Source organism: Martes martes, assembly GCF_963455335.1.
Source record: "Martes martes genome assembly, chromosome: 9".
NCBI lineage: Eukaryota > Metazoa > Chordata > Mammalia > Carnivora > Mustelidae > Martes > Martes martes.
Window position 1 is genome coordinate 14,413,116 of NC_137896.1, and position 17,434 is coordinate 14,430,549.

Sequence of the window (17,434 nt, forward strand, 5' to 3'; positions counted from 1 at the left end):
TCGAGCCTCGCATCGGGCTCTCTGCTCGGCGGGGATCCTGCTTCCTCCTCTCTCTCTCTCTCTCTCTCTCTGCCTACTTGTGATTTCTATCTATCAAATAAATAAATAAAAATCTTTAAAAAAAATCAAGGAATTTTTTCTGGATTAAAGAAGATAAAGACAACTGAATTCAATGCAGGATCCAGAATTTTCTTTTCTTCTAAAGGACATTATTGAAACATCTGGTGAAATCTGGGTAAGTTCTAGAGACAGACTTCATGGGTATGCAATTAAGCCACATGGGGCCCTGTACTCAGGAGGACCCTGCACCTGAGGTTAGTGATCTGTGGTCATTGACTTGATATGCTCAGGATTTTTACTTTTGAATTTATGCTTTGTAGGTGAAGACTGTTAGGAGAATATAGGATACTGTGGGGACATGCAGCCTTGGCGCAAAAGCCGTCCCGCCACTTGCTAACTTCCCCGGACGGATTCTTGGCAGCCAACTCTCTGTCTCCTGGCACTCTGGCTCTGCCCAGTGACCCCATTTCCACCTTCACCCCCTTGACCCTGACACCCTACAGCTGGGGTCCAACTGAGTCACTTAGTGGGGAGGCCCAAGGTATGTCATTGCCTTCACCTCCCCTGTGGGGGCCTGGGAATGGGTACAAGGGGGTGAGAGTTAGGTGTGCATACCCCGTGACATTTCGGGGAAGGCTATGGCAGCCAGTGTCTCTGTTTGGGGACGGCAGCACCACGGTGCATCTAGGAGGCCACCTGACAGGGGCTAAACTCTCACGCTCTCCAATCCATGTACCAAGCACAGAGACTGAAACCCCTTGGAGATCACCCACCCATGGGTTAGAGTGGGGGAACTGTAGAAAGAGGAAACTGATTTCCCCACCCATGGCTGGGGCACGGAACGAGAGTCAAGCAGCGGGTGGAATGCTCGAGGACACACTGCCAAGTATCAGGGCAGGGACCTTGGGCACCTCTGAAAGTCTTCACTGCCCCCAAAGTATCCTCCTGCCCGAGGGAGAGTGAAATTGAATAATAAATAAGAAGCACTATGACAAGTCTAGAGAGAGACTCTACAAGAAAGGAAAAAAGCATTATACATGAGGACCTTTAGTGGCACATTTTCCCCAGCCGTTAGGACAGGGGCTCCCCACATTTTCATTCAGGACCAAGCCCCCTAAGTTACGTAGCCGGTCCTGTCTGTAGATTAGATAGTAATATCATATCAATGTTAATTTCCTGAATTTGATTATTATGGTCCTATGGTCACCTAAGAGAATGACTTTATCTTAGGAAATTGACTGAAGTATTTAAGATGTCCGCAACTTACTCTCATGTGCTACAGAAAAACATACTATGTGGTGGGAGGTGTGGAGAGAGGGAAAGAAATGAAAAAAAAAAAAAGTGGTATGGGGTGCCTGGGTGGCTCAGTGGGTTGAGCCTCTGTCTTCAGCTCAAGTCATGATCTCAGGGTCCTGGGATCGAGCCCCGCATCAGGCTTTCTGCTCAGTGGGGAGCCTGCTTCCCCGTCTCTCTGTCTGCCTCTCTGCCTACTCGTGATCTCTCTCTCTCTCTGTGTCAAATAAATAAATGAAATCTTTAAAAAGAAAAAAAAAAGGAAAAAAATGTGGTAAAACGTAAGCATGCAATGGATATACATAGAGTATGTAGGAAATCTCGGCACTAATCTTACAACCATGAGTCTGAAATTATGTCAAAAGTAAAAGTTGAAAGAAAAGAATAAAATAAAGCCAAAAAAGAAAAAAGAAAGACAAAGAGAAGTAACCCTCAACTACATCATAGCTACCAAGAGGGTGGGATACAGTGTCCCATGAAACCACTGGCCAAAGTGACAGAAAGAACCGCAGGGAACGGGAACTCCCCGGGACAGCTGGAGAACTGTCCTGGGATCGTGCAGGTGCACCTCACTGGCATATGAATATGTCGAGAGATTTATGCTATTTCAAAGCATTTAAAAAAAATTTATTTGAGAGAGAGAGTCAGCACAAGCAGGAGGGAGAGGCAGATGGAGAGGGAGAAGTAGACTCCCCACTGGGGGAGGACCTCAATCCCAGGACCCCAAGATCACGACCTGACCCAAAGGCAGATGCTTAACCTACTGAGCCCTCCTAGGCGCCCCTCAAAGCAGTTTTGAGTTCTACATCAGACATCATGAATAAGCCAATGGAGAGGCTTCTGTGCTCCAAATCTCTCAGCCAGCCCAGGCACCTACCTACCCAGGAGTCTGTGTAGATTGCTACCTGGAGTTTGGCTCAAATGGGTCCTGTGGACCAGGGGGAGCCCTGCCTCCTGACTGGAAATCGCCAGCCTCCCATTCGTGAGCTCTTGTTTTCAGACTGACGGTAGCTGCCTTCCTTTGCCTCTTCCCCTAGTGCGAAGACCCTGCCCATGATCCTAAAACTATCCCTACCTAATGCATAAGAAACACACGGGCTTCAGATTGTTCATCCTGTGAAAAATTTCCAGAGGGGTGTTTATAGTGTAAGGGGCACAAGCACTGGGGACAGAGCAGCCCTTGGGGGGATCCCCATCTTTGTGTGTAATGAGCTCACCCCAACAGGTCGGGTCTGGCTGGGCACTGGCGTAGATGTCCCAGCCGCTGCGATCCTACAGAGACAGCAAGGGTAGTGTAACTGCTCTCCCTGCTCCCACATCGCCCCCTAGAGTCTATTCTTAACATAACAACCAGAAGGATTTTTTTCCCCTCTTTTTAAAAAATTTTATTTTTTCAGTGTCCCAAGATTCATTGTTTATGCACCACACCCAGTGCTCCATGCAATACGTGCCCTCCTTAATACCCACGACCAGGCTCCTTCATCCATCCACCCGCCCCTCCCCTCCAAAAACCTGTTTGTTTCTCAGAGTCCACAGTCTCTCATGGTTCCTCTCCCCATCCGATTTCCCCCAATTCACTTTTCCTTTCAAACACAATTCAGCTCACAGCGCATCTCTACTCAAACCCCTCCTGTGGCTCCTAAATTCCCTAGAATAAAAGGTAAAGTCTTTGCAGTGACCACAGCGCCCTCCATAAACCGTGCCCGCACCACCTCTCTGAGCTCATTTCCCCCTCGTGCCCCTGACCGCTCACTTACTTCAACCATGTTAGTCCCCCAGAGGATCCTCAAATACTCAGGGCACACTCTGACCTCAGGTTCTTAGGCCTGGAAGTTTCCTGGGCCTGGGCAGTTCTTCCCATGGATTGTCACAGGGCTCATGCCCTCCTTCACTCAGTACTTGGATGATGCCTAATGAACATTGTCTGTGAAGTAACTACCTCCACTCCCCCGTCCTCTTACCCATCTTTATGTTACCACCTGCCACGGTATACATGTGTGGGTTCGTTGATCTATTGACTGCCCCCCATTACACACACACCGATACACACTCATGCTCACATGTGCACGCACACACACACCCCAAATACCCACCACCTACAACAGAACACATAGTAGGTGCTCAATAAATATTTAGTGAATGAGTGAATGCCTCTGCTTATGCTATTTCTCAAGCAGGGCGACCCTCTACTGGTCTGTCTGTAGAACTTCTTTAACGTAACTTCCTATTATACTTCCAACCCCAAACTTGCACTTGCCTGCAAAACAGAGGCTTGTTTCCACTTGGGTGTTACCGCATACAGCCCACTGGACCAGAGTACGGGGCATAGATGCATCAGCAAAGCCATCTGCTGTTGGAGATGAGAGAGTAAATGCAGAAAGGAACCCTGCCCTGAACTCCGGAGCAGTGGCAGGACCGAGGGGCTCTGGGATGTGCCACGACAGTGACACTCCCATCTGGAGCCAGCAGTCTACCACGATTCCTGGGCCTGGGAGCCACTCCCCAGCCAGAACTAAGCATTGCTGTGGTCTGGCTACACAACACATAGCCCATCAAGATCTGGGAATGGGGAGGAAGGGGCCCGTCCAGAGCAGCCCCTTCCTTCCTTCCTTCCTTCCTTCATCTTCCCGCTCCTCCACCAAAGACTCACAGAGTCCCCAACCTACAGCAGCCACCAGCAGGAATCAAAGAGGATCGAAGAAATGTCCTCAGCCGGGCACCCCTCCAAACCCATCCGTTTTCTTTCTTTTTTTTTTTTTTTAAGATTTTATTTATTTATTTGACAGAGATCACAGGTAGGCAGAGAGGCAGGCAGGGAGAGACGGGGAAGCAGGCTCCCTGCTGAGCAGAGAGCCCGATGCGGGGGGCTTGATCCCAGGACCCTGAGATCATGATCTGAGCCGAAAGCAGAGGCTTAACCCACTGAGCCACCCAGGCGCCCCAAACCCATCCACCTGACCCACTCCACACCTCAACCCTCCATTTCCAGCAGATTCCTCCTGTTCATCACTGGGACCCTTGGGAACCTCCACCCCTGGTTCTCCTCACTTCATCTTCCCCAGAACACTGCTGGGCCAGGGCCCTCTTGAAAAAGTCTGCCCCCTCTCAGGGTTCTGGTGGAGGGCCCAAGGGTCCATCTCCCTCCGACCCCTACTCAAGGTGGTCCTGGGCAGCCTTCTCATGCAGTAAAACCTCCACCACCACGTCTGCTATTCTGCTGCTGGCACTTTGTTTCTCAGGTTAAACTGAGAGTAGCAAATTCACCTGCTAGACCTGCTCAGGGGATAACCAGTAGCAGCTGCCTAGAGGGTAGGGAGAGGAGCAGCTTGAGTGCTAAAGGTTTGCAGAGTGGGTAACCGTGGAGGAATGATGGCGTGTCTCCAAAAGGCATACCCTGCGTGAGTTAGTCAGAGCCCTGCCCAGGGTTCTCTCCAAGGGCAAACCTGGGGAAGATGAGGAGAGAGTGGAGGGGGTGGCAGCCACACATTTGGTCCCTAAGAGCTGGATGCCTTTGCTGCTGCCGGCAAGGGCTGGGGGACCCAAGCACGGACAGGGAGAGACGTCAGAAAAGGGAAAGGAAAGAGAAAGCTACGCTGCCATCTATCGCCAAGAGGAAGCCTTGTGCCCTGAGCACCCTCACTTGCATTCGGGAGACTCATTCACCTTGCATTCCTGGGGCCGGGGCGGGGTGTAGAAGACTTGGGGTCCTGCCTGGCTCATGGCCTGGAGCAGGGACCCACAAGAGGATGAGACACCCAGCCACCAAGGTTTTCTGTCTCCAGATCATGGCCCTCAAGCTGCCCCGATCTCTCATATCCCACAGTGGGTAGAGCAGAGAAGGAGGGAAAAGCTCTCCTGGGGTGGGCAGAGGAACATTGAAAGAAGGGGATAAAGAGAGAGGGGCATGGAGGAGGGCCAGAAAGAGAGGCGATGGGGGAACGGGGGGGGGGGGGTAGAGGGATAGAGAGAGAACAAGGGGAAGAGAAAGAATATAGAAAGGGATAATGGGGAAACAGGAGAAGAAGGAGATGTGAGGACTAAGACCTGAGTTAGGTCTCTGAGAGACCACACAAGAGACGGGTACATTTGGTTTCACCCACAGAAAACAGCTAGCGGCTGGGGGGAGGAGGTCAAGCTTGAAGGACCCTTTCCATTATTTCTGGTTTTTTTTTTTTTTAACCTTTTGAATTTTGGTCCATGTGACTGTATTATTTCTATAAAATAACAGTTTGATTTAAAAACTGTTGACTGTTGGTTTCGGCTGCGGTCATGATCTCAGGGTCATGAGATCGAGCCCCCTGTTGGGCTCTGCACTCAGCAAGGAGTCTGCTTGGGATTCTCTCTCTCCCTCTCTCTCTGCCCCTCCCCCAAACAACTCTAAACAAACAAACAAATAAAATATTTAAAAAAAAATAAAGATAAAGCCCAACAACCGGGGGCGCCTGGGTGGTTCGTTGATGAAGCATCTGTGTCTAGCTCAGGTCATGACCTTGGCGTCCTGGGGTGGAGCCCCGTGTCAGGTTCTCTGTTCAGCGGGGAGTCTGTTTTCCCCTTCCCTCTGCGCCTACCTCCCCCAGCTCGTGTCCTCTCTTAAATAAATAAATAAAATATTGAAAAAAGCAAAGCAAAACAAAACCAACAACCAATGAAAGGACCCCAGCTTTGTCACTTTCTACCCACTTAACTGCAAGCAGGTCACCTGGCAGACTCCTAGTCTAGAACTTGGACTGTCATCAGCCACACCAAGGGTTGCTGTGGCTCGGGGAGATCTCACGAACAAGTCTCCCAGCCCTGGGTCCAGCACCCAGACCTGCCGTTCTCAAGCTCCCGGTAATGAATGGAAGTGACTTCAGAACCGATTCCATCCTGTCTCTGAACCTGTTCTCTCTTCTGTCTCCCTCCGGAGGGAAGGATAACCCCCAGCCTCCTGGGAAAAGCGCTACTACACAAGCCAAGCCCTGAATGTATGTTCAGTGTTTCAGAGTTGATCCGGCTCTGGACTTCATGCCCTGATGACCTGGTCGCCCCCCACCCCCGACACCCCTCCTCAACCCAGAGTCAGGGGAGACCGGGACGGAATGATTAAGAATAGAGGCCATGCCCCGCACCCAGTGCTGGAAGTGGTCACTTTATTGGTTGGAAGAGGAAGAAGCAATGCTCAGCCCTGGAGGGAGTGCAGAGGCCGGAAAGAGGGGAGGGTAGCTGGGCTGGAGCCAGGCAGGGCCGGGCAGACACGTCCGCTCCCCCACTCCTTAGGCTGTGGTGGCCGGAGCTGGAGGAAGAAAATCATAAGGACACATCAACGACAATATCCAAAATACCAGCCGAGAGGCCCTGGAGCTTAAATTCTGACCAGAGCTCCCCTAGTCTCCCTTTCCACTCCACACACAGCAAAGCCTTGCCTTCCTGAGGCCGGGGGGGCTCGGCCTACACGTCTCTGCGGGTCCCAGACTCACCTCCTTTGCTTCAGGCCATCCTGGGACATACCTGGGAAACCACGTCTCAACCGACCGCAGCGGCCTTCCTGGGGGACCACGGTCATTTGTCTCCCCGCGAGTCCCTCAACCACCAGGAAGTTCCACTGTGCCTCCCTTCTTTAGGTTAAGCTGGGATTAGCAGGTCAGGGAGATCCTACTGATCCCATTTTAGAAGCACAACAATGGCAGCTCAGGGAGGTAAAAACTGGTTAAGCGTCAGAGCTGAAAATCTGAACCCGGGTCCTCCTGGCCACGAAGTCCAGCCATGCCCCCACCGCCCGGAGGCAAGGGACGGCTGGCATCACTGGAGAGCTCGGAGCCCTCGGGAGGCTGTGGTTACCGCTGAGGCACTGGAAGGACCCCTCGAAATAGCAACCATGGGGCCTTGGGCACATCCTCCCCTCTCGGTGGTCTCGGTCTTCTCCTCTGTGCAATACTCGGTCCCACCAGTGACCCGTCAGTCCCTGGGCTGAGAGCGTCTCGAGCTAGCCCCCCATCAACAATGAGATTTCAACCACAGGGTGCTCCCAGGTTCTTTCTCCTCCTATACGTCACCCCGCTACTGACCTTCGGGCCATCCTTGAGGACGGGCCCACGGTCATCCCTCTGCAAAGCCTGCTGTCTCTACCACTCCAACCCCCCGCCTCCAGGAGGCCTTCCTCCTCTGCTCCCACAGCACTCAGCCCTTCCCTCACCATGGCACTGAGGACAGGCATTGGGAGTGTCCGTCCATCTGTCCGCCTCGGCCACAGGGCTGCTCTGTGAGGAAGGGCCGTGGTCGCCTTCCGTCCCAGCATCTGACACAGAGACCTTGGCACAGCGCTGGATCTCCCAGTGGGCCAACCAAACGTGCTTTGTATTTCTTTACTTACTCACGCTTTCTCTAGGACTTAGTATTGTTTTATTTTTAGTTGTAAGTAGGGGAGAGAGACGCTCCGCAATCCTTTCTTTGCACAGTCAGAGCCACCAGAGGTGATCAAACAGCCCCCACCTGCCACGGAGCAAGTGCTTGTCACACTTCGAATACACATGTGATGCCTGCCACGTGCATCCTGAAAAGCCAAGCTTTTGGCGAAACTAAAGATCAGTCCTTGGCCTCCCATTGGCCACGTTTAAAGAGCTTGCCACCTCCGCATCCCCTCCAGGTCCTGTCCACTGTCCCCTCTCTCAGGACACAGCTACTCCTCCCATTGCTGACTTTCTAGGTGCATGCTACAGAAACAGAGTAAATCTTCTCTTTCCCTGCAGCCCAATTCATCAGCAAATACTGTCCCATGAATAATATCATTCATCAGCGAATAATGTCCACCTTCACATTATGTCCCAAAACCAGCCACTTAGCTGCCCGAGTCTGTCATCTCCGGGCTGGCCTCTCACAGGAGTCCCCCGCTGGTCTCCCGCTTCTGCCATTCCCCCTCTACAGTCTCCTCTCCATCCAGCAGCCTGAGCAATCTTTTCAGATCTAAGCCAGAGCGTGTCCATTTCCACAGAGGCAACATCTCCGGGTCAAGACCAAAGTCCTGTAGCGACCTATCAGGCCCCTGAGGAGCCGCTCCATTTACCCCTGACCTTCCTCTTCCTGTGTTCTCCTTGCTCCCTTCCAGCCTCCTGGCTTTTCCTGAAACACCAGGGACACTCCTGATTTTGTACCTGCTGCCTCTCACCTTTAACACCACCACCCCCCACCCCGCCGAGATCCTCATAGCCTCAAGTTTTGGCAAGTCTGTGTTCAAATGCTGCCTTCTGGGTGGGACCTTCCCTGAGTGTCCCTGTTAAAAAGAAAAAAAAAAAAAAAAAAAGGGCAGCCCTGCTTCCTGCCCACTCTGCCTCACCCCTACCCCAGCACGCCCATCCCCGCTCTGTTCCCTTTTTCTCCACGGCACTTTTCTTCTTTGAACATTCTACAGAATCTACTCGCTTATGTATTTTTCTTCCGTTGGCCTGTAAACCGCATCAGAGAGAAATTTTTGTCTGATTCGCTCACTCACGCATCATCCTCAGTACCCAGGGCCGGGCACCGCTCATGACAGATGCTCAGCAGAGACTTGTCGAGGGCGTGAAAGCAAAGAAATGGACAGAGAGTGAACAGCGGTGTGCTTGCCCAGGCCCTCCTTTTCAACCACCTTTACAGCTAGACATCTGTGCACTCTCCCTCCCCTTCTCGTCCCCCGCCCCCACATACCTCAGAAGACAGGAGTGACACAGGACACCTTCCCACAACCATTGTAGCAGCATTTCAACAGGCCGGGACACTGGCTGTCCACCTTGCACTGGTCCTGGCAAAGGCCGAGCTGGGGGAAGTCAGTGTTCACCTTGGGGCAGGAACCCTGCTTTTCTAGGGAGAAAAAGGAGCAAGGGGAAACGGGCAGAGAGGATGCCGGGAGATGAGTGCTTGTCCACAATGCTGCCCTCCCCCTGTGTCACAAACAGGACAGCAGCCTGTCAGCCTTGATCCCGGGGGGTACCTGGGGAGGCCACCTGCAAACCCCTCCTTCTCCTGCTCTCTCCATCCTTGATTTTGGAACCACCCAACACCAGGCTGCTGGAAGAACTAAAACCAAGACCTGAACCCAGTCTCTGGCCATCCATTTGCACACACACACACACACTCACACACACACTCACACACCCTCTGCTCCACTTCCTGGGTCAAGGAGAAGGGAACTTGGCTCAATTCCCAGGAACCCCAAGAGCAAGCCCAGCCCAAGGTCAAACACAGGCACAGAACTGGCTGATTAGTTCAACAGGACAGGAGTGGCTGCCTTCCCAGCACAGAGAAATCCATTCCCTTGAAAAGGGCAGGTCTGGACACTGGGGTTCCCCAGGACAAAGGGGAATCAGGAACCTTTTACTGACAAAACACGCCCCTGCGGAGAGAGGATCTGCTCTCTGCAGAGACGTTTTCTGTGTGTTATTTCATTTAGCCCCCATGTCAGTCCCACAAAATTTGGGATTATCATTCTCATTGTGATGACGAGAAAGCAGAGGTGCAGAGACGTAAAGCAACTTGTTGAGGATCACACAGCTAGCAGATGGGCAGCTCTGAGATTCTAGTTCAAGAGGCCATCTGACCCCATCCCTCTTCCTGCCTCAGGCAGTCCATCTGAGACCAAAAAAACAAAAAACAAACAAACAAACAAAACCCAGCAAAGACTGCACCTACAAGTAGGCATGCCTTCCGTCCCTCTCCACCTTACTCATCTGTCTGTCTGCCTCTCTCTTTCTTTCTCAAATCACGTCTCCTGATCCTCCTCTCTCTGCTCCAGATTAGAAGGCTCCAGACCCAGTAGCTGCCCCTGATGGGCCAGTCCTCCCTCTACCTATGTCTGAGGACTCTGATTACAAACCACCCCAGCCCCTACTGGCATCTGGGGAGAATAACGGAGAGGGAGAATCCTGGGGCTGTGTTCTGGCTAAAAACCAGCAATCACCACAGCTTGGTGCCCCAGGTCATATCCCTGCTTCTAGTCCTCAGTTTTTCCCTGTGAAAAATGAGAAGCTTGGATTTCATGTTGTCTAAGGCCACTCCCTGCTCTGATGAGCGTCCCCATAACCCCCGGGGCGGGGGGGGGGGGGAGCGAGCTCTAGCAAGGACCTTTTGTGGACCCCCAGCGCTTTCCATAGTTCTCTCTCTCTCTCAATCTTTAGAGGGGAAGAGCTTGTTTAAATACAGGGAGAGAGGAGGGGTGCTCGAGGAGGAGTCCTGATTTCCTTCAAACCAGCCTTCCAGAAGGGGCAAAAGTTGAAGCCCCTCGCTGTGGCTCCTCCCCAACCAGGGAGTGACAGTGTGACCTTGGGCAAGAGCCTTCCTGTCTGACACTCACAACCACATCTTCGGGATGGGCTGGGCGCTCCCCTTAAGGGGTAAAGCCTCTTTCGGTCTGGACAGAGGAATCCGGGGAGTCTTGCTAGGCCAGGCGCTCCAAGTCCTTCCCCCAGAGCTGAAGGACGCCCCAGGGGAGGGACTCCAAGAGGGCTGGGCGCCCCAGGTCTTGGGACCCAGCCCGCTCGCCAGTCCCGGGCTTCCCCGAGGCTCCAACCCGCAGGGGAGGAATCTGTGAACCGGGTGTCTTGACCTCCGGGAACACCGGGAACACCGTCCCAGCTGGTGCTTGCCCGGAAACCCGTCACGCACCAGGGAATGGAATCCAGCCAGGGGTGGGGGACCTCCCCCCCCCACCTCCCGCTGAGCTTCAGCGACGCCTTTGTCTCCCCGGGCCCCGAGGAAGCGCGAGGGCATCTGGTTCCATCCGTCTCGACTCTGCAGGGGACCCTGGAGTGGGGGGCCCTCTTCCCGGATCCGGAAGCTCTGCCTCCTCCAGCCCACCCCGCCCTTCCCTGCCCCTCCCCGGGCGCCCCGGGGTTACCGTTGGGCAGGTGGCAGATGGTGGCGCAGCCGGCCTGGCAGCACTTGAGGTTGTCTGCGCATTGGGCGTCAGAGAGGCACTCCTGCGTGCAGTTCAGGTCGGCCTGTAGCTGGGGGCACACGCCGGGCTTCTCCGCTTCTCCGCCTGGGAGGCGCACGGTCAGTGGACGCGAAACCCGCGTCTCACAGGGAGCCCACCTCCTGCGCCCAGGGCTGCAGATATCAAGCTCCAAGGGATTCTCAGTCTCTGGCCCTAGGCGTCCCTCTTACAGCCTTCAAAGGGCCCCACCTCCAGGCCGGGGGTCCCGATACTTGGAAGTACGGGGTGGGGGGGGGGTACCTAACCCTCATCCTCAGCGTCCTCAATCTTTAGGGACCCCCCGCACAGCTGAACATCCAGGAGCTTCCGACGTCTAAGCAGAGGGTTCCCCCACCGGCCACGTTTAGCACAGAGCCTCTGCCCCAAATTTCACAGTGGGCTTCCCCACCTCCAGCACACTGGACCCCACACCCCAAGCTCCAAGGGTCACCACCTTCAGGAACCAGGGAATCCTCAAATTTTAGTTTTCATATGTCTCCCCACTTCCGCCCCAGGAATCCCCATTTCTTCAGCTCCCAGAGAGCCTACGTGCGCCTCGGCTGGGCCCAGTCCTGGCTGGAGCTCCTGGAACGGCCCCTCTGGGCCCCAGGGCTGTCCCCGCCCCGCTCACCTGGGACCCGGGGCAGGCCGAGCAGCAGCAGGCCGAGGAGGAGGACGACGGCGAGGGGACCCGGGCGGCAGGCGGGCATGGTGCTGCGCCGGGGCGGGGTGCAGGTGTGAGCCGCCGCCCGGATGCGGGGATTTAACCACGCGCTGGGGAGGGGGGGGCGTGGGGTAGGGGTGGGGCCGCGCCCGCGGGGGGAGGGGGCTCAGCGGCCACCGCGGGCGGGCTGCCACCTCAGACCATTTCACAATCCTTGGGGATCAGGTGTCACTCTTGGCCCCGGTGGGAACCAGGAACCTGAGCAGCTTCCAGGCCTGGCGCAGCTCGACCAGCTGCAGCCGGACCCTTGTCCACTCCTCCCCTCCCTCCTCCCCGCTGGGGCCTGAGCGCAAGGTTGCGGGCGGCCAGGGCTTGGTCCAGGATTCCTGGGTCTCCCTGTAATGCCCCGGGGGGAGGAAGGACGGGGCCCACAGGGAGGCAAATAGAGCTTGGGGATTAAGTGGTTGGCCCTGGGGCAGCCAGATCAGAGCGCAGATCCCCGTTTAAGGATTCACGACAGAGGTCTAGTGTAGTCACACACAGCACATACTGGGGGCTATAGAAAAAGCAGTTACTATTGATAAATGAACCCATTTGACGCAAGAAACCGAGGCCCACGAAAGTGAAACACCCAACAATCTCAAGCGATTTTGGATGTGTGTTTCTCTTTTCTTTTCCTCTTTTCTCTTCTTCTTCTTCTTCCTCTTTTTTTTTCTCCTCTTTTCCAGACCAACGCTCTCTTGGAGCTGACTCTGTGCCAGGCTCTGCGCTCACTGTCTCATGAAGTCTGATGATCTTCCCAGGAATAGGGAGTTACTATTATCATCAACTGTAGATGCCTGATAAACCAGACTGCAGGGGTTTAAACGCTTCTCCCAAGGTCCCAGGCCACGCTCTAGAGACAAGGTTTTGAACCCACACCTCCTTCCTCCAAGCCCCCTCCTTTTGTCCCCCATTCCGTCATAAATATTCACTAGGTGCCTACTGACTATAGAGCAAGACAACTGGGGGAGGGGGCGGGCGGGTAGAGAAAGTAGCTAAAGGAGCCCTCTGTCTGGCACTGACCATGGCGGTGGGGACAGGCTGTGACTCCCAAGTTCATTGTTTCCTAGCTGAGGAACCTTGAATAAATCAGTTCTCCATTCTGAGCTTCCATTCTGCCATCCACAAAGATAATGATGATATAAGAATTCAGGGAGAACATGAATGTGGAAAGGCTGTGTCCTCATTGAGGGCTAGGTCCGCAGGATTGACATAGGAACTCCAGCCCAGACGCACAGCAGGTAGCAGATAAACGGCTGGGAGGGCTCCATAAATGGTGTCTACTGTCACCAAGGAACCTGATCAGGATACACCGACGCCTTGGAATCCAGGCTGGCAAACGCCAGAAAAGAGTTACCCAGGGCATTCGACAAGAGACCCTTCCTGCTCCAAAATCTCAGATTCTGTAAGCCCCAGGAGGTCTTTGCCGCTGGAGGCTAGAGGGCATCTGGGGCACTGCACACTGGGATGATAGATATGTAGAGCTTTGGTGACATGAGTGTATCAGGCCACTGTCCCCACCGATGACTCCTGGTAAAAGAGGTTAAGAATGACTCCCTCGGGGGTGACTGGGTGGCTCAGTTGGTTAAGCAGCTTCCTTTGGCTCAGGTCATGATCTCAGGGTCCTGGATGGAGCCCCGCAGGGGGCTCCATGCTCAGTGGGGAACCTGCTTCTTTCTCTTCCTCTGCCCCTCCCCCTTGCTCATGCTCTCTCTCTCTCAAATAAATAAATAAAATCTTTTAAAAAATTAAAAAAAAGAATGCCTCCCCCAACTTCCCATGCCAATCCTGGGGAATAGAGGGGTATTATAGTTGGGAGGGGCGGCGTCTATTTACTCCGAGCTCAGAGAGCAGTCCACAGCAACCAGGCAGGAACCAGGTGGCGGACAGCACTGGGCACGCTCCTGAAATTCAGTCCAAGGCATGCAGAGGACGCTTTGACGAGCAGCCAGTTTTCGCCTTTGGACCCAATCAACTACTTACTAGACATTAAGCCTTGGGCACAGCTTCCTGGACCTACCCAGCTCCCCAGTCAGGGAAACTGTCCAGCCACACTCCTCCCCAGCCTTCCCGGGTTCCCTGCTGTCCAGTCCTCTCTTCTTGCAGAAAAGCAGCTTCGTCTGAGGCCGAGGGGATCCGGTGTGGCAGGAGATGGAGACATCTCCTCTGGCAACGACTGATGGCATGAAAAGATGTTTCGCTTTTGTGATGCTAGCCTCTGTGCCAGAAACATTCATATGTTTTCCCTTCTGCATAAAAAGTAAAAAGGCAGAGGCTTTAGAACCAAACACATTCAGGTCTAAGTCAGTGATAGGCTACTTCCTGGTGTTGAATAACAAAAGTTAAACCAAGTGTATTTTAAAGATCGAACTGGCTTTATCAATCAGTTCACGAATGGGGCAGCATTCCGTCTAGTGGGTAGAGGGGAGCTCCAAAGGGCCACGGAAAAGCAAAGGTTTTTAAAGTTAGAGAAGGAGCAGAAGAAAGGAAATTATTAACAAAGAATCTATTGTTTTCAACAAGGTCACCCTCCCCCGAGGAGCAGAAGGGGTCTATCAGTGAATTTCCTAGCGCTGACCAGGAAATCCCAATGTTGACTGGTAAAACACGACGTTTCTAGGGGGTTGAGACCACAGTCAGGTTAGGTATTAAGTCTTGGTTTACTGACTTGGGGCCCGAACCTAAGTTAAGCCATTTTGGGGGCCTGTGGTTTTCTTTTTAACAATTATTCCCTTTCGATCAGAATCTCAGCTTAACCAAGACATATGCTCAAAATGTAAGGCATTAGCATCACTCTCTAGCTCCGATCGGTAGTGCTCACAGCCCCTGTTGATCTCTCCTTGAGTGAGGTACACGTGGTCATGATGTTTTTGCTTAATCACCATGATATTCACAGGTTATGACTTCAGGTTCACACGCTTTAAATCGGTCATTTTTTTCGTTCCTTTTTTGAAGTTTCAGTGGTAGGGAGATCATTTGCGTGGTGGTTAGCAGCTATGAACACATTTAAAGCTTTTGAGAGGCTAGAACACAGCAGGAAGATTATTGTGATTGTTAGGAACAGGATAATTCCCAATATTTGGAGTGTGCTTCGAAGCCGTGGTCCCCAAACCAATCAAAATTAAGTAAGTCAGGGCGCGTGGTTGGCTCAGTCAGTTAAGTGTCTGTCTTTGGCTCAGGTCCTGATCCCAGGGTCCTGGGATTGAGCCCCGAATCAGGCTCCCTGCTCAGCAGGGAGCCTGCTTCTCCCTTTCCCTCTGTCCCTCTCCCTGCTAGTTCTCTCTCTCTCTCTCTCTCTCTCTCAAATAAATAAATACGATCTTTAAAAAAATTTAAATGAGTCAAAGAAAAACCCCACTGAAGGAGTCCTTCTTTCAGGCCAAGTGGTTTACTCAGTGATCTTATGTAAATCAGTTTTGACTTCTGCAGAAGTTTTAATCCCAGGAGATCGCAGGTGGTGTGGGCCACAGCAGACACCTACTGGTTCAGCTAAAAGATAATCAAGGGCTTATTTTATTATCTAGAACAACCTTGGCCAGAAACTTTAAGGATCTTTGTTGGGCAACTATTGCTTTGACGGCAAATGATGCAATTTCAAGAATTAAGAAGTTCCCGATCACAGCCTCACTTACATCTATCCTTAATCAGGGAGGTAGGAACCTACCAAAAGGAGTGAGTCTTGAATCATGAAAGTCTCCTGGTAGATCTTTTGTAATTCAGGATGTACATTTCAGGACTGTCTTACTTTGTTTGAGAAAAGTTAAGGGCGTGGTTAGATTTTTCCCCTAGCCTGAAATAAAAAGTGGTTTTAAATTCTAGGCGTTAACCCCCTTAGCAGTGGCTGAGGAGATACAGATGAAGGTGCTGTTTCCCAGGCCAACGCCAGAGTAAAGGAAAGGAAAGGAAGGGAAGGAGAGTGTCCTGTTTAAAGTATGAAGTCGATCGGTCCTCTTGGATGGAGGCTGTCTACCTGGAAGTCAGCTACTTCTCTTCCTTGTCAACTGGACTTGGAGGTCTCCAGCATCCATATGGGATGAGGTAGTGGGTGGAAGCCTCCTTTACCTGTGTGATGTGTCCCCAAGGCTCAATACCTTCTAGCAGCAGGGTTTGTCATCAGGACCACTTGGTAGGGTCGTTTCCAACGGGGCTCAAGGGCTGTCTTCCTCTGATGATGTTTCTAAAATACCCAGTCACCGGGCTTTAGACTGTGACCAATAGGTTCCTTTGAATTGGGATCTGGAAAGGCTTCTTTAACGTGTTGATGGCAGACTTGAGCAAAAGGCTTTAGAAGCTTACGGTAGCTGGGCATACTAGAACGAGACAAGGGATCCGCGGAAGGTTGTATACTGATGGAATTCCAAGAAGTCTGCAACATTTTCATGAGGCATTGTATGACCTGTCCAATGAAGTGGGAGTTTCAGTCCCTGGAGATCCTAGAAGATCTATCCCAAGTGAGAAACACATTTTTAACAGTCTTCTCCCCACACCATGAGGGCAACGATCTTGCAGTAGGGAAAAGGTCCAGCCCGTCCAGAAAACATATAAGAGAGAACAAAAACATATTGGTAACTCATACTTGGTGGCTGTTAAAAAAAAATCCGGTTGCAGGTGTTCAAAGTGTCCAGAGGAAGGAGGTCTGAGGCCCCTGGAGACAAAAACAAGTTTTCCAGGATCATGGACTTGACAAGTCAGACATTGCACAGACTGTTTTTTGCAATATTCTAGAAGTCTTTCCACCAATGTCCATTTATAATTGGAGTCATCTTAAATGCCTTTATGGTGGGCGAAGGAATGCAAACACCAAAACTTGGGGTTTGTCAGGGAGCCAGGAAGAACCAAGCAGGCGTCTTGGTTTTCCCAGGGCCCCGTTTGTTTAATGTATAGCCATTGTTTATCCACCTTAATTTCTCTGCTTGAGGAGCTAACTGTTGCCTGGTTACCAGGACATCAGGATGGCAAAGGTCTGGCAATGAGGGGCCATTACTATAGAAGCAGAACGGACTTCACCCCCATGGGCCACAACCTTAGAATTACAACATAGAGAAAGCTTCGTATTACTGCTAATTTGACAATGCTTCCCACGCAGTTGGACATGTAGAATAAGCCTACTTACTTCAGCCAATCTTTCGGAATGTTCGAGGTTGAAAGACTGAAGCAGACCAAAAGTATTTAAAAACGAAAACACACGAAAAAACAAAACCTTTGTCCTTTTAACAGAGAGAAAACCAAATTCTAATGTTGCGCCAGCTTACTCTTGGTATTAAAACCTACTCATTCCAAAAGAAATTGTGCAAAAGATACAAATAAACAATTCACTAGTAAGTAAAGTAAAAGAATAAATAAATAAAACCAAACAAACAAAAACCCAGCAAAACCTCCACCTTATTCATTCCGATCTTCTCAGTCCTGACCACGTATAAAATTCCTTCCCAAAGGGGGCGCCTGGGTGGCTC

General features: G+C 52.0%; 1 protein-coding gene across 1 annotated transcript; it reads right to left on the reverse strand.

Annotated features, from left to right (window-relative positions):
- Window positions 1-6,466: 6,466 nt before the first annotated feature.
- WFDC2 (WAP four-disulfide core domain 2) lies at window positions 6,467-12,008 on the reverse strand. The gene is made up of 4 exons (XM_080813851.1): window positions 11,907-12,008; window positions 11,198-11,341; window positions 9,013-9,165; window positions 6,467-6,625 (listed from the first exon to the last, which is right to left on the reverse strand). The coding sequence occupies exons 1-3, from the start codon at window positions 11,983-11,985 to the stop codon at window positions 9,014-9,016; spliced, it is 375 nt and encodes a 124-aa protein (XP_080669977.1). The 5' UTR covers window positions 11,986-12,008; the 3' UTR covers window positions 6,467-6,625; window position 9,013.
- Between the last annotated feature and the right edge of the window lie 5,426 nt (window positions 12,009-17,434).